Below are 20,164 nucleotides of genomic sequence, written 5' to 3'. Positions count from 1 at the left end.
GTCGAATAAATAGTAAAGCAAAAAAAAAAAAAAACAATCATACAAATAATTAAAATGTAAACTAAACAAAAAAACAAAACAATCCAGCAAAAAAACAAGAAAAGAATATTAAAGAGAAAAGAATAATAAAAAATAAAAAAGCATGCATTAATACAAAAATGTTTCAATGTATTCAAGGACCCATTTAGCTCAGATGTGGTTAAACATGATCAGTTTATTTATTACTCTCCAATCAAACACTGCCAGCGGTTTTATTTCAGAAAGGATTTTATTGCAGAGTGTGATTTCATTATTAACCTTCATAATGCATTCAAAATCTGTTTTCATATTCTGAACCCATCTGGACCGGAGTCATTTATTTATAAAATCAGAAGTCATGAAAATATGATGATTTTTAGAGTAATTTTCAGGACTCTTTAATGAATATAAAGATCCAAAGACCAGCATTGTAACAAATAAACACATTTAATGATTTCTATAAAGCGGTACCTTCATGTTGTACATCTTACAATAAATAATCCAAACTATCAGAGCACGGTTTCACTGATCCGACTGAAGTGAATCGAGAGATCCCACATTTAAAGCCACATTTCACCATGAGCTTTCAGTAGAAATAATGAAAAGATTCTATATTCTTAGCTTTCCTTTACCTGAACACAATCTGTAAAGGGGTTTTACATCATCACAGTGGCAGCCTGTGATTGGCTGGTGAGGTGTGTATGTAATGAGGGGGCGTGGCTTAGAATCAAACACACAGTGGAGGCGGAGCTGTGCTGTATGTGTGATGTGTGAAGCACTTCTGCAGCCGTATCACGATCTAAAACATGTTTACTGTGGTCTCTTGGTGATTCTGTTGTCCTGAGATGAGTTCTGCTGAAGGCGAAAGCGGACGGGACGTCCCGTTCACACCGGCATCTCTGAGGCGTCCAAACCCAGCGCTTGAGCTTCTTCTGCGGTCAGACCACCCTTCAGAGTCCTCCTCACTGAGACACAACATCAGCATCAGTCTCTGTTTCACTTCATCTGAAGTCTGACTTTCTAATGTTTTACATGATGAACATGATCAAAACACAATCTCCTGCACACCTCAAGCTCCTTTAGTGGAACAAACGTCCCGCTTCAGCTGGAGCTTCTCTCTCAAATCTTGACTGATTTTATCAGCTGAATGGATAAATGTGCATTTCATTTTTATACTGTAAGTAATGTTTTATTTTTTTATTTTTTTGTGTGGGTTAAATAATGCATTTATTTATTTTATGATTGACTAACTAAAATTATTTTATTTTAATAAATTTTAATGACATGATTTTTTTTGCATGTTTGTGGGTTTTATTAATTTGTTAATTAGACTTTTTTTTATAAACTGTTTTCATCACCTTTTGTATTGTTAGTAATATTTCCAGATTAACACTTACATAAAACTAAATAATGTTTTGGGGGGAAACTATCAAAATAAAACACTGAAATTCAAATAAATCATAAAAATGTCAAATTAAAATGAATGGTGTTAAAATAAAAAAAAAACTGAAATAATTATCTTATCATAAAAAAATTATAATTAAAATAAAAATATTATTTAAAAATAAAAATGGATCTGAATGAATCAACAAATCAGAACAAAACACTCAATTATAAGATTTTTTAATTATTAATTATTATTTTATTGTTAATTTTAAGTGTGTTTTTTGATTATATTTGACCATTATTTGTTTCCATCATATAATTATCAGCATCTGATGAAAATTCATATTTTTGCTGAGTTTGTGTCTCTGAATAAAACTAAGCAGTTTTTTCCTTTATATTCTCACTCTGTCAGACTTTATGAGCCAGACAAGCCTGACGGAGCACGAATGATTTCCTTCTACAACGCTTCCGTGTCATGTGTTATCATCACAGTGTTATCTTCACAGCGTTAGCAGACACAGTGTTAGCAGACGTACATGACTTGCGGTTTGCGCGTGAGCGGCGTCGTTCGCGGGGCTGCGCTCGTTCTCTGGGACTCTGTGTGGCGGAGCGAACGATTCTCTCCATGATCTCGTCTGCAGCGTCGTCCGTCACACACTGAGACTCTTCAGTCCCTGCGGCCCAAGCACTGCGGCCTACACACACACACACACACGAGGATAACACTGAATGAGACTCTACAGAAGAACACTGATCGTGTGTGTGTGTGCGTGTGTGTGTGTCACCTCTGCTGGCGCGTGTGCGCGTGCGCGTCCTCAGGCCTGTTATCCCGGTGCTGTCTCTCTCTCTGTCTCTCTGCTGGCTGCTCTTCAGCACGGCTTTCATCTGCTCGTGTTCGGCTGCGTCCTCAGCTTGACACAAACCCAGCGTATGTGTCTCTGTGTGCGGCCCGACAGCTGGAGCGGTGCTGATGCTGCTCACACACACACGACCCGTCTGCACACACACACCATCACACCGTCACAAACTAGACTCATACAGGAACACAATTAGAGTTGATCTGAGCTGATCTAATAATGTAGAACAGGGTTTCCCGAACTAGGGTTCAAGGGGGTGATGGTTCATAAATCATAACAAATGTTAAAAAAAATAATAAAAATAAATATGTAAAAATGTAAATGTATACAAAAGTGAAAATAAAAATAAATTAATATTTGAAAAGAAAAACAATCAAAATAAACACTAAAATCTAAATACATCATAAAAATGTAAATGTTAAAAAAAAAATATATATATATATGTTGATAAAAACAATATATAAAAATTTTAAAACAAAGTAAAAAAATGTAAGATAAAATACATTTATATTGGAAAATAAACAATCAAAAAAACACACTAACATTTAAATACATCATAATTTAAAATGAAAAAAATTAATAATAAAAAAATCAAAATATAACACTCACTAAAATGTACATAAATCATAAAAACATACAAATAAAAATAATTAAATAACGTTAAAACACTTCAGTAAATTTAAATAAAATAAAAGTACTAAAGTAAAATTAATATAATGTTAAAATAAATAAAAAACAATAAAAACCATGAAAATAAATAATTAAAACATTACTAAAATAAAATAATAACTAAATGAAATAATTACATTTAAATAAATCATATAAATAATAATTAATAAATAATTCAAAAATAAAGAAAATAGAAAAACACCCACTCATTTTTACTAATGGGAATGTGTTGTTAAATTATTGAAAATTTCTGAGGGGACTAAAACATTCACATACACCATCCAAATCATGACAAAAACACAGCTGAGCACTTCCAGAAATGCCTCATATTAGAAATTAGACGGGCATATCTGAACGGCTTATACATTAATACAGATTAGTGACACTGAGAGCTTTAACAAGACACTGAAACATGAAGGGTTAATATTCGGCAGACAGAGTGCAGAACAAACGCACACCCGCATACCTCACTTTCCTCTTCATCATCTGTCTGTGAAAAAGAGAAATAAACCATCAGCAGACCGCATATAGACTCAAGTAGTGTGTTACTGGTTATTACACAAGCAGATCTATGAATGTTCATCAATCTAGTCCCGCCCACAGCCCTGAATCACAACTCTAGCCCCACCCACATCACTCTAATATAACTCTTAATAACTATAGCTCCGCCCACAGCAGTGAATAACAACTCTAGCTCCGCCCACATCACTGAATGACAACAACTCTAGCTCCGCCCACATCGCTGAATAAGAACAACTCTAGCTCCACCCACATCGCTGAATGATAACAACTCTAGCTCCACCCACATCATTGAATAGCAACAACTCTAGCTCCGCCCACATCACTGAATGACAACAACTCTAGCTCCGCCCACATCGCTGAATAAGAACAACTCTAGCTCCACCCACATCATTGAATAGCAACAACTCTAGCTCCGCCCACATCACTGAATGACAACAACTCTAGCTCCACCCACATCGCTGAATGATAACAACTCTAGCTCCACCCACATCGCTGAATGATAACAACTCTAGCTCCACCCACATCATTGAATAGCAACAACTGTAGATCCACCCACATCACTGAATAAAAACAACTCTAGTTCCGCCCACATTGCGGAATAACAATAATAGCTCCGCCCACATAGCTGAATAACAACATCTCTAGCTCCGCCCACATCATAGAATGATAACAACTCTAGCTCCGCCCACAGCCCTGAATAACAACAACTGTAGTGCTGTTGTTTCTTGGTGTGAGAATATCACAGCAGTGTCATGAGATGAAGTGAATAACAAGACTCATCAGAGAATAAATAAAATAGCCATGCCCTCACAACACTGACTGCTCTCAATTAGGTCCTGTATGTGACCTCTCAAACCACACTCAGGGGATTCAGAACACTTCATGCCCTTTTCTTCGAGAAAGGTATTCCTGCACAACCGGAGGCTGCAGTTTCAGGACCGCAATTCTGGGACCGCAGCTTTAGGACCCTAGTATTTTTGTGACAGCGCCACCTACTGTACTGGATCAACACTAATTAAAGATGGACGACGTGGACAGCAATCATACGGTGAGTACCGATATTTAATTAAGTTTTATTTTATAACGTTTAATAGCTGCGAAGTTTACATAGTGAGAACTGCTACTTATGAATTAACAATTAATTCCCACCAAATTAAGAATTTGTGAGCTAGTTTTATTAATTACTACGATGTTAGTTCGTGGCTATGATTTCATAAATCCTTGTTGAGTTTTAATGACGAAGTATTATAAGTGAATCTAGCCTGCACATTAATTAAACTTATCAGATGACAAGAGCATGGTTGATGTAAGGTTTGTAAGATTTACCTGCAGCTTAATGTATTAGAGTGAATACTGGCTTAATAGTTGTTGTTTTACCATATTTATGTATAAAATATATTTCATAATTAAACAGCACTGACTGCCTAGTTGTAGACTCTCTCTTTTTAAAGATACATATAACAATCCAAAAAGAGAGATCCCTGCCCGAATTGAAGAGATGCACCACATGCTGCAAGGACTTTCACTTTTCATATATATATATTAGTGGTGTAACGGTACGTGTATTCATACCGAACCGTTCCGGTACAGGTCTTTCGGCACGGTACACGTGTGTACTGAATGACCAAATGCAATATTTTGTGTGCGGAACATAAGTACATTTTTGTGTTTCCAAAAGAACATATTAAGTGGCGGAAGTCTCTAGGCGGGATTCTAAGGCCAGTGACACACGACGTGGCACAAATAAATAATTTAAAAACAAAACCTACCAAAATTACATATAAATAAATAAATTAAAATCGTTACAAGTGTAAAAAAACAAACAAAATTAAATAAAACAAAATCTATTAAAATCATGAAAATTTTAAATAAAACATTTTAAAGTAAACAATGAAAATAGAAAAATCTAAATGTATTAAAATCATAAAAACAATATAATTTAATAATAATTAAAAAACATTCTAAATAAAATACTTTCTAAAATTAAAATCATAACAATGTAAAACAAAAATAAATTATTTTAAAATAAAAACTATAAAAATAAAACAAAATATATAAAAATCATAAAAGTGAAAAACAAAACATTTTAAAGTAAACAATTTAAATAGAATAATAAAAATTTATTAAAATCATAAAAATTTAAAATAAAAATAATTTTAAAACAAAAACAATCTAAATGAAATACTTTCTAAAACAAATTAAAATCTAAACAATTTAACAAAATAAATTATTTCCAAATAAAAACATTAAAAATGAAACCAAATATATTAAAATCATAAAAATGAAATTAAAAGTAATTAAAGTAAATAATTAAAATAGAAGGGTAAAATGTATTAAAATAAATAATAATAATAATAATAATAATAATAATTCAAAACTAAAAATATTAAGCCTTTATTAAACCCATAAAAATGTCCAATAAAAAAAACAATCTAAATAAAATGTTTACTAAAACTAATTAAAATCATAACAATGTAACAAAAATAAATTATTTTGAAATAGAAACAATCAAAATAAAATACAAAAAACTTAAATCATAAAATTGTAAAATAAAAATAAATAATCTAAAAACTCACAGATTTTTTTTTATAAACCATTACAAATCAATAAAAATAAAATCATAAAAGTCAAATCATTAAAAATAGATACATTTAGCATTAATTAAACCCATAAAAATTTCAAAATATTTTTTTTTTAACAATTGAAATAAAACACTTACTAAAATGAATTCAAATAAAAAAGTCGACTCAAACTAAAGACTCACAGTGTATTGTCATGTTTCTCACCGGTGTGCTGATGTCTGTGATCATCTTCCCTCTCGTCTTGTTTCTCTCTCTGTGATCGGCGCGCTTCTGTCTCTGCTGGAGGACACGCTCTCGTGTGGTGCGATACTCCAGAGCAAACTCACTGAGCAGTTTACTGAACCGAGTCACGCTGATGTCACGAACACTGTACACCGGCTGACCCAGGAACAGCAGGAACGAGTGAAACCTGACACACAGACACCATTAAAGCTCTCTCCCACGAGTCTGCGCTCACTGAACACACTGCTTCTGCTTCGACGCAGAGCTTTCACACACTGACAGTGCTTTGATCTGTTCAGGAGCTCTGACTCTTCACCTGTTCATGATCCTGCGGTGGACAGTTTTGAGGATGATGATTCTCTCGGCGCAGTCCTTCAGGAAGTCTGACATCTTCTGCTTCAGCGCCGGCTTCATCTCGTGCTTCGCGATGACTTTCAGGTGATCCCATGATGCTTTGCAGCGCCACTCCATCTGAGTCAGAGTCTCCTGCAGCTGATCGAAGTCCACCTGTCGACCGAAGACCAGCATTACTGCAGCAGCACGCTGTCTTAGTTTATTATTACAGGTATTCATGTTTGCATTGAGCTTTTGATACACACACACACACACTCACTCACTTGCACACACAAACACACTCACACACACACACACTCACTCACTAAATCACACACACACACACACACACACACACTCACTCACTAAATCACACACACACACACACACACACACACACACTCACTCACTAAATCACACACACACACACACACACACACACACACACACACACACTCACTCACTTGACGCATGCACGCACACATGTTAATTTACATTTTTAATCAATTTTAAGTGTTAAACTTTAATAAAGTGATTATTTTATTATTTTATAGAATAAATTATTTTCTTAATTTGTATTTTTTTAAAATTTCTGTACAGTTTTTTTAGTAATTATTTATTTTATTTAATATTTTTCATTCCTTTTTTGCGAGTTCTTCTAATTTGTGTTAGATTTTTAATGTTTATACAGTTTTATTTTATCATTCATTTTTATGTGAATTTTATTTACCTTTATTTAATTTAATATTTTTTCCTCACGTTTTTTCCTTATTTGTATTCGTTTTTAATCTTTTTTTTTATTGTTTATTTGAATAGTCTATTTAATTTTTATTCCTTCTTTGTAAATTCACAAATTTTATTTGTTTTTTAATGTCTATATAGTTTTAAATCATTTTTATTTTATTTAATAATTTTCCATTCCATTTTTGCAAGTTCTTCTAATTTGTATGTTTATAAATTTTTATTACTACTTTATCTTTTCATTTTATTAATTTGTTTTTAATTGAATATATTTGTCTTCCACATTTGCTAATTTTCTTCCTCATTTATATTTGTTTTTTAATCTTTTTTTGTTTATTTTAATAGTTTATTTCAGTTTATATTAAGTCTATATAGTTATTAGTAATTTTTAGAAAATAATTTTCCTTTTTTGCAAGTCCTCTCATTTGTGTTGTATTTTTAATGTTTACACAGTTTTATTATAAATTTGTATTTTTATGTGATTAATTTGTATTTAATTTTGTATATTTTTATTCCACGTTTGCAAGTATTTTCCTTATTAGTATTTTATTTATATTTAGTATTTTATAAGTGTTTCATTTTCATTCCTCGTTTATGAGTTTCTAAATTTTTTATTATTATTTTTTAAGTCTATATAGTTTTGTCATTTATTTATTTAATTAATAATTTTTCATTCCTTTTTTGCAAGTTCTTCTCCTTTGTGTTCGATTCGTAATGTTTATACAGTTTTATTATTAACTTTTTTTATTTATCTGTATTTAATTGAATATTTTTTATTCCACATTTGCATGTTTTTTCCTCAACAATAAGTTTTTTCAACACCCCATTTAATTATTATTCCTTGTTTGTGAGTTTAATACTTTTTTAAATAATTAATTGAAAATTTTTCGTTGTGTGTGCGTTGCGTGTGTGTTGCGTGTGTGTTGCGTGTGCGTTGCGTGTGCGTTGCGTGTGTGTTGCGTTTGTGTTGCGTGTGCGTTGCGTGTGCGTTGCGTGTGTGTTGCGTGTGCGTTGCGTGTGTGTTGCGTTTGTGTTGCGTGTGCGTTGCGTGTGCGTTGCGTGTGCGTTGCGTGTGTGTTGCGTTTGTGTTGCGTGTGCGTTGCGTGTGCGTTGCGTGTGCGTTGCGTGTGTGTTGCGTTTGTGTTGCGTGTGCGTTGCGTGTGCGTTGCGTGTGCGTTGCGTGTGCGTTGCGTGTGTGTTGCGTGTGTGTTGCGTGTGCGTTGCGTGTGTTACCTTCGCGGAGCGTGTGATGGCGCCGATCTCCGAGTACAGGTCTGTGCTGTCGGGGAAGTTCTCCACCACGATACTGCAGACGTGATGCAGGAGAGACTGCTTATGAACCGTGTCCTTCACCTCAGGAACCTTCTCCAGATACGTCAGATCGAAGCCTTTGGCCTGAACAAACAATCTCTGTCTGTAAAGGACAGGCTGAGTAACTTAAAGCTTTCACTGCGTGTGGTGCTGAAATCTCACGTTGGAGCCGTTCAGGAAGTTTCCGATCGCCAGCAGAGTCGATAAGATGAAGCGCAGCGTCTTGTTCTTCTCCAGCTGATCCATGCCCTCCTTCAGGTCCTGTAGAGGCTCTGCTACTTCCTATCAAACAGGAAACACTGCGCGATTAACGCCATAATTTACTAAGAACAGAGCTTCTATTAAAGTTATTAAAATGAATTCAAACTTTTAATATTTTGATTTTCCGTTAGTTAAAGTTTTGGTAATTTTGTGATGTGTTTTATCATTTTTACTAGATAGCTTTTTTTGTAATATGTCTATATGGTTTTTATTTTTTATTTTTAGTTATAATTATATAGTATAACAAGTTAAACTAAATGGAAATGAGAAATGTTGCTTTTAATTTTTTATTTCATTTTATATAAAGTTTATTTCAAATAATGAACGTTAATAAGATATATTTGATTTGTTTTTCTTTCTCATTTTTATTATTTTTTGTCTATATAGTTTTTATTAACATTATTTTAGTTTTAGTTATTTGTAGTAGATCACAAATAAGAAATGTTTCCTTGTCAACTAAGTATACGGCTTTTATTAATTTATATTTAAGCTTTAGTGTTAGTTATTTTAGCACATCAGGTTAAAATGAGAAACAGTGCTTTGGGTGGAAACTGAAATAAAAATGTTATTATTTTTATGTATTTATTTACATTTTTTATATATTTCATTTCAGTTAACTTTTATTTTATATATATATATATATATATATATATATATATATATATATATATATATATATATATATTTTAATGATTTTAGTTTTAGTTAACTACAATAACCTGATGATTAATTAACCTATTAAATGCCTGTTGTTCTTTTGACGGAGCATTAAAGATGAAGCAGCATCTTCAGCAGATACAGATCTGTGAAAAACCACAATCCCTGTGTCTTTATGACCTTAGATGAAGCAGAAAATAAATGTGCTTCTGGTTATTGAGTCTTTTGTTTGTAGCACACGGTGTTCAGGACGACTGAAAACATCTCCTGCGTCAGAGGAGCGATAAAACACGACAAGCTGAGGAATGCTGGAAACTTCTGAGAGAGAGAGAGAGAGAGAGAGAGAGAGAGAGAGAGAGAGAGAGGAATGTTGTGACGGTCTGCAGGTAAAGAGAGTCTAGTCTTAGTTCTGATGTAAGTGTAACCGCTGGACTCAGAACATTGATCTGTGTGTGTGTGTGTGTGTGTGTGTGTGTGTGTGTGTGTTTGTGTGTGTGTGTGTGATCATGCCGTGCTCTTCATACGCCTTAGATTTCAATCAGTGTAGTTTATTACACTACTATAGTTTCTATTAATATTTAGATTTTTTTTTAAAAACATATTTTTAGTTTAAGTCAATGGTATTTAAAAAAAATATATATGTCTATATATTTTTATACATTTTTATTTTTAGCAAATCAAATTAATTGAGAAATGTTTCCTTGCAAACGAACTAAAATAAAATTACAAATTTCATTTTTTATATATATATATATTTTATCTAAGTTAAAATAGATAGTAATAAAATAAATGTTTAAGGTTTTAGTTTAAGTTAATTATAATAACCCTGCATTTAACTTGTCGCATTAAAGTAGCACTTCTGGTAGTTTTTAGAAGGAATTTATAAATTTTTACATTTATTGAAAAACACAGTTGTGTGTACTGACAGATACAATGCTGTTAAAAAGGCTTTTTATTATTCATTAATGATGCACTAAATTGATTAAAAGTGACAGTAAACTCATTTATAATGTTACAAAAGATTTATTTTTCAAATAAATGCTGCTGAATCCTGAAAAATAAAATGAAATGCTGTTTCCACAAAAATATCCACAAAAAGTACAGTTTTCAACATTGATAATCATCAGAAATGTTTCTCGAGCAGTAAATCATCATATTTTCATGATTTCCGAAGATCATGTGACACTGAAGACTGGAGGAACGATGCTGAAAATACAGCGGAGCATCACAGAAATACATTACAGTTTAACAGATGTAGTTTTTTTTTGATCAAATGAATGCAGCTCTGGTGAGTGTTAGAGACTCAAGCGCTCGCTCACCTTCTCGCTGGCTTCATAGTCGAGTTTGAAGGCCCAGAGCTGCAGGCGCGCTGAGAGCTCGCTGATGGAGGACAGGGTCAGCAGGAACTGCTCCGCGCTGCCCAGAGGAATGTCAGGATTCATCAGCTGAGCCTCCTGGATCTTCTGCGTCTCTTCCTCTGTGGGAATCATCGTCAGGATTTTCTACAGCAGAGACAGCAACATTGTAACATTCTAAAAGATCAGAAATCTAACATTCTAATGTGAAATGTAACATTCTAAAATGGCAAAATGTAAAATTCTAATTCAAAATGTAACATTCTCTGAAAAAAAAACATTCTAAAATGTATCATCCTAATGATGTGTTCACACCAAACGCGAATAGAACGTCAAATTCATGTCTACAGCGTCTAGTTTGCCGCGGGTCGATAAACGTGTACATGACTCAAAAGTTAAATGTGTATTTACAACACACTCTTCCAAGTGAGGTCCTTTTTATTCCTGAAATATGAACTTGTGTTTGATACTTGTGTCATAAAGCTCTGGTTGACAGCTCACTGACAACATCAGTCGTTCCTCCATGTTGAATGAGTGTCTCCTGAGCAATGCTCTTGATTGGTTAACGCGGCACGAATTGACGCCAAAGTTAAAAATGTTCAACTCGGGCGGCAGACACGAATTCACGTCAAACACATAAATGCACAAAAGTACAATTCGCGCGTAACGCGCGAACTAGACGCGCGAATGAGGCGAATTCCAGACATGCGTAAACGCGCCTTTGCATTGACTTAACATTGAAATCATTCGCGCCAGACACTCTATTCGCGTTTGGTGTGAGCACAGCATAAGGCTAAATATAAAATTCTATGGAAAAATGAAACATTCAAAAATGCAAAAGTGTAAACTTCCATGGCAAAATGTTACATTTTAAATTGGGAAATCTAACACTCTAATGCAAAGTGTAACATTCAATAATTGCTAAAATGTAACTGTCTAAGGCAAAACATAAAATTCTATGGCAAAATCTAGTATTCTAAGACAAAATGTAACATTCTAAGGCAACATGTTACATTCTAAAATGGGAAAATGTAACATTCTGATGCTAAATGTAGCATTTTATGTGAAAACCTAGCATTCAAAGGCAAAATATAACATTCTAAAGTGGCAACATGTACAATTCTAATTCAAAATGTAACTCTCTAAAATGGCAAACTATAACATTCTGAAATGTTGAAAAGCACAAACAGAATCTGCACCTCGATGCCCTCTTTGTTGAGCGCGTACTCGTCAAAGCTCAGTATGGCGGTTTTGATGGTGCGCGGCGGTGGAAGGACCGTCAGACCGATGTTGATGGAGTTGCTGCGTTTGGAGTCCAGAATGATGATCTCCTGCCGCTTCCCATCCGCTGCCACTTTCTGTTCCACACATGAACACAATCATCAGTGCAACATAAGTGCAACGCATTTTTCTGAGCAATTCATTAATGCACTGCATATAAGAGTCATTGGTTCAAACCAATGAATAACAAATTTCAAAGAGAAGTAAAAATGTTTTTTGGATTATACTGCTCACCTTAGTTACGGGCATCTCTTTGGATTTGCTTTCAAACAGGTGTTCGAGTTTAGCTGTGTCAACTTTGACAGGTTCAAGTCTGGACCAGAGCGACTCTTGGCTGCGTTTGTGATTGCGGTAAATCCAGTCGGCGGGCCGGACTTCACTCCAAAACAAGCGGATGGTCTTCTTCCTCTTCTGGAAGAGTGGAGGTTGCTCCGCCTCCTGCTGTGGAGGGGGCGGAGCCTGGATGGAGAAGCAGGGAGGGGGCGGAGGCACGCGGATGCTGAACATGGGAGGGGGCGGAGGGCAGCCGAACATAGGGGGCGGGGCTGGGAGGTTAAAGGGGCAGGGCGGTGGTGGAGGGGGCGGAGCCAGCAGATTGCCAGAGTTATATAAACTCCCAGAGTCCAGTGCATCCTCGTCATCCTCGTCTCCCAGATCGGTGAAGTCGATGTCGCCGATGCGCAGTTCCCGTGGACTCGCCATCAGCTGGTCCCAGATGCAGTCCGACTCTTTCTTCGGAGGCGGCGGTGGAGGAGGAGGTTCATGCGTTTCTATTGGTGGAGAGGTGAGACCCTTCACTACGTCACCGAAGCGCTCGGCGAACGCCCGCACATTGCTCTGGTTCTCCACTTTCTCGTCTCCTTCACTCTTAGTGGAGATCTCTTCCTGTGCCGTCACGTCCTGCGACGAATCCTCAGCCTTTTCTTTCGCGTCTCGCTCCTTGTCCTCGGCCAGCTCGTCTTCATCCTCGTCTTCCTCCGAGGGTCTCTTGCTCTGAGAGTAGAGCATGTCCAGCATGAAGAGTTTGCTGTTGAGGATCTTGTTTCGTTGTTCACTCACGTTGACGTCTGTGACGCTCGGAGCTGACCACTGACCTGCAGCAAACACACAGACAGAAGGACCTCAGATGCACTAGTTAACCGACGGTTAGCCTCATCTGTGTCCCTAATTTGTTAAATATTTATTTTAATTTGGTCACGTTTTAGCTACCAACGAGAGCGCAGTGCTTACATTTTACTGTTAGCTATATTTTTCTTAAAACTAGTTTAGGAAATGGTAAAATCTATATTTGGGTCTACAAATTATTATAGTCTAAGCATTTCAAAATTTATTTTTTAAAAATCATATTAAATTGTGTTTTATTTAACATATCGATATGATTAGTAATATTATAACATATGATTATATAACAACTCATTTACATTGGTTATATATATTTATATTAATACATTTATTATATATCGCATTATATTTAATAATACTCCTTATTCCTTTTTATTTTAATGAACTTTACATTTCAGTTCAGATTTAGATGTAACAATATTTATAGTTTAGTATTTTTCAAATGTGTTTTTATTTTAATATTACAGATTTTTCACATTTAATTTGACATCAGTTATATAATTTATAATAATTAATTGAATCTAATATATATATAAATATAATATAATATAACAAATGAGTATATAGAATTATATATATGTTTGTATATATGTACGTACAGTATATTATGTATTATATAAAATTTCATAGTTTTTATTTTCATTTTATATATTGCACACATATATTTATATTATATATATATATATATATATATATATATATATATATTGCATACACACAAAAATGATTATTAAATATTTTGCTAGAGAGTATAATATAATTTTTTTTTATTAACTTTAAAATTTGGTTTATTTATAGCAGAAGCTATTTTTTTTTATGTTATAGTTCGGTTTTATTCAACGACACATTTCCATAACATTCTAAAGATGCAATATTTTGCGTCTCTGAGTAATTCTCGCTCTAGTTTGGTGTGGTACTCGTTCCTCTCACCCGTCTCCTCTCTCTCCAGTGTGCTGCTCGCTGACGATATACTGGAGGCGGAGCAGTTGTCCTTCTCGTTCACCTCTTCGTTCTGTCGTTCTTTATCACTCAAGATCCCACTGTCCTCTGCTTCTCCATCCACCGTTTCCTGTTCAGACCCCTCCTCTTCCTCCTCCGCCCGCTCCTCGGCTCCGCCCACTTCCTGTTCAGCACGTATCTCCTCCACTTCCTCTTCCTGTTCCTCTCTGGCTTCTGCGTCCGTCTCCTCGGGTTCTAGATTGGCCTCCACGTCTGGTTCTAGATCAGTAGTGTCTGTGGGAAAGGTGGCAGAGACTTAAACTTGGCTTAAAGTTAGGAATAATTAAGGCTTTTTATTATGTTTCTGAATCATTTTTGATTATACAAGGCTACGTATATTTGATAAAAAAAATACAGTAAAAATTGTGAAATATTATTCTAATGTAAAACATCTGTGTTCTGTGTGAATCTGTGTTAAAGTGTAATTTATTTCTGTGATGCTCCGCTGTATTTTCAGCATCATTCCTCCAGTCTTCAGTGTCACATGATCTTCAGAAATCAGAAACTGCTGAGCTGAAGAGAGCAGTGTAGAGTGTGTGAAGTGTGCTTGTAATCAGTTTCAGCATCGCCCTTCTCTAATAATGTCCCTCAGATGAGGGGCTCTGTAAGGGCCTCTGTGGCCCCGTCTGAAGGCCCCTCACGGATATGAACAGGAAACACACCTGTTTGTGTCAGCACTCCACCAAACACACACACACACACACACACACACACCTCCTCTATAAGAAATAACACACAGCCTGTTTCAGAGCGAGTGTGTGTGTGTGTGTGTGTGTGTGTGTGTGTGTGTGTGTGTGTGTGTGTGTGTGTGTGTGTGTGTGAGGTGATCGAGAGGTCGCTGTATCAAGGCTCATGACTGAGTCCTTTTAACCAGTCAAACAAAGACACACTGACCTCAGAACAGTTGTTTTTGCTTTGCTTTTCCTCACGCGAGTGTAAGACGAATTCGTACTACGAATATCAGCTATATATCTGCAATATTATATCATTTTATAATATATTTTATAATGTTAATCATTTATATTTTAATATCAAGTACTGCAGTTAGAAAAAAAATATATTGTATGTTTATTTAACTTAAAATATGCATATATACACAGTTTATTTTTATTTTCATATTTTGGATTTTTCATATTTAATGTAATTTATATTACACTCACACATGTATACACACAGTTCAGCAATTACATTTTTTATATTCATATTGATTTTTCACATTTATATAATATTTATATTTAATAATAAACACATATTTAATGCCATATTATTTTAAATATAATACTATTTAATATTTTTTTATATATGCATGTATATACATGTTTTTCATGTGTATTTTTAGATTCATATTTTTGATGTTTCATATTTATATTTCTAATATTTAATAATAAGTGCATATTTAATGGCATATTATTTTATATATATTAATATTTAGTTTTAATAGAGTAATTTTTGTTAAGTTAAAACTTTAGTTAGTGATTAAAACCTCTCTCTCCAGTGTGCTGCTCGCTGACGATATACTGGAGGCGGAGCAGTTGTCCTTCTCGTTCACCTCTTCGTTCTGTCGTTCTTTATCACTCAAGATCCCACTGTCCTCTGCTTCTCCATCCACCGTTTCCTGTTCAGACCCCTCCTCTTCCTCCTCCGCCCGCTCCTCGGCTCCGCCCACTTCCTGTTCAGCACGTATCTCCTCAACTTCCTCTTCCTGTTCCTCTCTGGCTTCTGCGTCCGTCTCCTCGGGTTCTAGATTGGCCTCCACGTCTGGTTCTAGATCAGTAGTGTCTGTGGAAAAGGTGTGTGTGTGTGTGTGTGTGAGGTGATCGAGAGGTCGCTGTATCAAGGCTCATGACTGAGTCCTTTTAACCAGTCAAACAAAGACACACTGACCTCAGAACAGTTGTTTTTGCTTTGCTTTTCCTCACGCGAGTGTAAGACGAATTCGTACTATTTATATTTCTAATATTTAATAATAAGTGCATATTTAATGGCATATTATTTTATATATATTAATATTTAGTTTTAATAGAGTAATTTTTGTTAAGTTAAAACTTTAGTTAGTGATTAAAGCTAGACGGGTCACCAGTAACTATTTGTGTCTTTACAGCATTACTGCACATTTTTCTCTCTGAAATAATATTAGACGATCGCATCTGTCAGATTTACCTGGTTCAGAGGGCGGGTACGATGTGATGGGCGTGTCCTGCTCGTCCGGTGATGTCACAGAGGAGGGCGTGGCACTGCAGGATGATTGACAGGTGTCTGTCGGGCTCAGAGTGAGGCTGAGACCTCGAGCCGCTGAATGCATTCGCTCTCGCTCGAACTCCTCCACCGCCAGTCGCTCGGCCGTCCGAAACCTGACACACACATTCATCAAACACTGAGTCAGGTCTGGTCTCGTCCTCCTCTTTCCTCAGCTGAGCCTCTCTTTCGCTCTGAAGACTGCGTGTTTTCAGAATGTTTGGAGGAGAGAGGAGGAGGAAAAATGTGTTTGGATTTGAGGAAAAGTGGGTTAAAAAAGGTTGAGGAGGGAAATCACACACACACATTCTTTCTCTCTGTCTCTCTCTTTCTCTCTCTCTCTCACACACACACACACACACACACACACACACACACACACAGTCTCTCTCTCTCTCTCTCTCTCTCTCTCTCTCTCACACACACACACACACACACTCCGTCACTCTCTCTCACACACACACTCAAACAAACTCACACTCTCATGTGTGTGTGTGTGTGTGTGTGTGTGTGTGTGTGTATGTATTTATGTAATGCATTAAAAACGGACACACACACACACACACACACACACACACATCTATATCTACACACACACTCTATTATATAGGTGATTGCTGTGGTGTTTTAAGAAGTTTCAAGGGTTTGACCCTCAATTCTCCTGAAATGAATGTCTAGATATGACTGGTCAACTAGTCAGTGAATAAACTCACCTCTCCTCTCGAGCGTGTCTGGCCTCCTCCATGTTGGACACATAGTCCCGACTGCACACACACACACACACACACACACAGGGAGAGGTCAGGTGATCTGTACAGTGATAACTCATCATGTGTGTGTGTGTGTGTGAGTGTAGTGTAGGTCTGGACCTGTGTCGATTGCGCTCCTCTCTCTCGATGCGCTGCAGTCGCTCCTCTCGCTCCACACGTCGTCTCTCTCTCTCTGCCGCCAGAGACTCCTGATGCTGACGGTACGAGGACGACAGCAGGCCGCCCAGAGCAGGCCTACAAACCACAGCCTTTATTACTGAGCACTTAACATCTCATAACATATGGAGATCGAATGTTCTTACTGTCCTGACATTCAACAAACACTATTGAATACTATTTTAGGAAGTGTTTTGTTTTATTTGCATTTCAAAATTATCTAAATGTATTTTATTTTTATTTTTGTATATTATTTTTTTCTCATGAATGTCCTGAAGTCCCTCACAATCTCTGCAAAACTGACAGTTATTGAACTAAATGATGCAAGATCAAAATGCGTAACAAAATGTAATAACTATAATATTACAATAATATGCATATTATTCATTAAAATATTATTTAATATATTTACATAATAATATAAATTATAAAATATTTTTATATTATTTTTGTATAAATATTTATTTTCAATATTGTGAGATATAATATATTACTATATAAATGTTATCAAAAAAATTATATATGCAAATAAATATATGTAAATAATATATAATAATTAGAATATACAAAATAATTAAATAGTAATGTGTAAATTTTTTTAATATAAAATGATAATATATAAAACAAAATATGTTAAATAATAACACCAATATGTAAATAATACATTAAATCACATTGTAATTATATATATATATATATATATATATATATATATATATATATATATATATATATATATATATATATATATATATATATATATAGGTGTGTGTGGGTTAATAAATGTATGATGTATATAAATGTATATATATATATAAAATACTGATAATATATTAAATAATATAATATAATAAATGATCATATTTAAGTAAATAATACATAATAATGATATAAATGATATAATGATGTATAATATATAAACAATGATAATATATCAAATAAACATAATATTGCATCATAATATAATACTGTAATATAACACATAATTTAATCTAAATAATAAAAGATATTGATACTATAATATATTTTCAAAACAGTTATTGAACTAAACTGAATCAATATTGATCTGAATAATGTCACTATTGTTTTCTGTAGAGCTGCTTTTGAATGATTTTCATATTTGATGAATTTGACAGCATTAACATGTTTAGCTCAGAAAGGGTCTGTATTGTATAAAGCGCTGAGCTCACCTGTCACTGTGTTGTTTGTTTGGTGTGGATGAAGAACTTACAGCAGAAAATGCCCTGCGAGAGACGACACACAGACAGGGCGGGGTTAATGAGGTCACATGATCCCTGAAACCGCTGTGATGTCAGACGCTGTTCACCTAAAGCACAACCGTAACGTGACGCATTCACACTATATCAGGAGCCAAGTGAATCAGTGAGGAGTGAATCATCAGAGTGGCTTCGGTGGGGTCAGAGACACGCGTGAGCAGGTGCATCATGGGATACGCTCGGATGAAGCGTCTACCTGCTGCTCTTCTGAGCCGCGCTCTCCTCCTGCTTCTCCAGATCGTAGGAGAACAGGAAGAAGGGAGAGTGTGGCAGGTACGGCAGGTGGGCGGAGCCTCGCAGCGGAGGGCTGATCTCATTGGACGGTGGCACGCTGACGGATGAGCGGTGGTGTGCCAGCAGATTGGCTAGGAGCGATGGCTGGGCGGAGTCAGGAGGGGGCGGGGCCTCTGTGGCCTTCCTCTGCTCCTCCCCCTCCTCAGGTGTGTGTTTGCTGCGGTGATCTGATGTGCTGAAGAACAGCATCATGGGTAAAATACAAAGGGACTTGTGTTTGCTTAGTGTACACTCCTAGAGACACAAACACGCTTGAGTCTGATCACTTTTGAGTTGTCCTGTTAACTACTCAGGTAAATAATATTGATAATGTATAATATAACGATACAATAAATAATACTTAAAACTGATGATATAGAAAATAATATACATAATAATGTATATGTGAATAATTTATTAAATTATAATAATTTATCAATATATGTGTAAAAGAAAAACATAACACTAATGATATATAAAATAATATAGTAAATACCAATTATTTATATGTAAATTAGGCTTGGAAAGGGTTTTGAAAATTTCCAGAAACTTTCCAAAAATCCTTGGAATATTCCAAAAAATCCTGGAAAGTTTAAAAAAATTTACTGTACATTTTCTATCTTTTAGCAATACTAATGTAAATACATAAAATACGAATTTAACAATTTAACACATAATATATATAAATAAATGTATATTTTTCATAATATGTAAAAAAGATATATAATTAAAATTTGATTTTATATGTAAATAAGTCTATATAAATAACACATATTAAAAATATAATACTGATAATTTAATAAATAATAATATATGATTTAATACATAATATGGATGATATATTTATGTTGACAATATATACAACAATTATAATAATATGTAAATAATAAATAGTAATACGAACACAATCAAATTAAGTAAATTTAAAATGAAAACAGAAAATATAAAACTAAAACTGAAATAAAAAAGTATTAAAAACTAAATTGGCGTAAAACAAAACTGAGAAAGACAGAAACAAAGATTCTTTAAAATGAAAACAAAACATGAAAATACAAACTGATCTGAGTTTGTGTGTGTGTGTGTGTGTGTGTGTGTGTGTGTGTGTGTGTGTGTGTGTGTGTGTGTGTGTGTGAGAGA

At 34.8% G+C, this 20,164-nt stretch overlaps 1 protein-coding gene across 3 annotated transcripts in view; it reads right to left on the bottom strand.

Moving 5' to 3' along the window:
* Window positions 1-194: 194 nt before the first annotated feature.
* LOC113062452 (FH1/FH2 domain-containing protein 3-like) overlaps window positions 195-20,164 on the bottom strand; it is a 47,545-nt gene continuing 27,575 nt past the window's right edge. Inside the window, exons 11-28 of one of the 3 annotated variants that reach the window (XM_026232304.1) lie at window positions 18,951-19,223; window positions 18,668-18,721; window positions 17,421-17,555; window positions 17,265-17,315; window positions 16,477-16,667; window positions 15,800-16,095; window positions 14,248-14,254; window positions 12,430-13,289; window positions 12,114-12,272; window positions 10,879-11,061; window positions 8,804-8,923; window positions 8,564-8,725; window positions 6,573-6,763; window positions 6,239-6,443; window positions 3,397-3,420; window positions 2,190-2,400; window positions 1,941-2,099; window positions 195-983 (exon numbers count right to left, since the gene is read on the bottom strand). In XM_026232304.1, the coding sequence (XP_026088089.1) occupies window positions 904-983; window positions 1,941-2,099; window positions 2,190-2,400; window positions 3,397-3,420; window positions 6,239-6,443; window positions 6,573-6,763; window positions 8,564-8,725; window positions 8,804-8,923; window positions 10,879-11,061; window positions 12,114-12,272; window positions 12,430-13,289; window positions 14,248-14,254; window positions 15,800-16,095; window positions 16,477-16,667; window positions 17,265-17,315; window positions 17,421-17,555; window positions 18,668-18,721; window positions 18,951-19,223 (3,361 nt within the window). In that variant the 3' untranslated portion in view covers window positions 195-903. The remainder of the gene's footprint in view (window positions 984-1,940; window positions 2,100-2,189; window positions 2,401-3,396; window positions 3,421-6,238; window positions 6,444-6,572; window positions 6,764-8,563; window positions 8,726-8,803; window positions 8,924-10,878; window positions 11,062-12,113; window positions 12,273-12,429; window positions 13,290-14,247; window positions 14,255-15,799; window positions 16,096-16,476; window positions 16,668-17,264; window positions 17,316-17,420; window positions 17,556-18,667; window positions 18,722-18,950; window positions 19,224-20,164) is intronic. The other 2 variants (XM_026232306.1, XM_026232307.1) reach the window with 2 other exon arrangements.

This window comes from Carassius auratus, chromosome 44, assembly GCF_003368295.1.
Source record: "Carassius auratus strain Wakin chromosome 44, ASM336829v1, whole genome shotgun sequence".
Taxonomy (NCBI): Eukaryota; Metazoa; Chordata; class Actinopteri; order Cypriniformes; family Cyprinidae; genus Carassius; species Carassius auratus.
The sequence above is the reverse complement of the archived record's forward strand: the minus strand, read 5'-3'. Positions and strand labels throughout refer to the sequence as shown.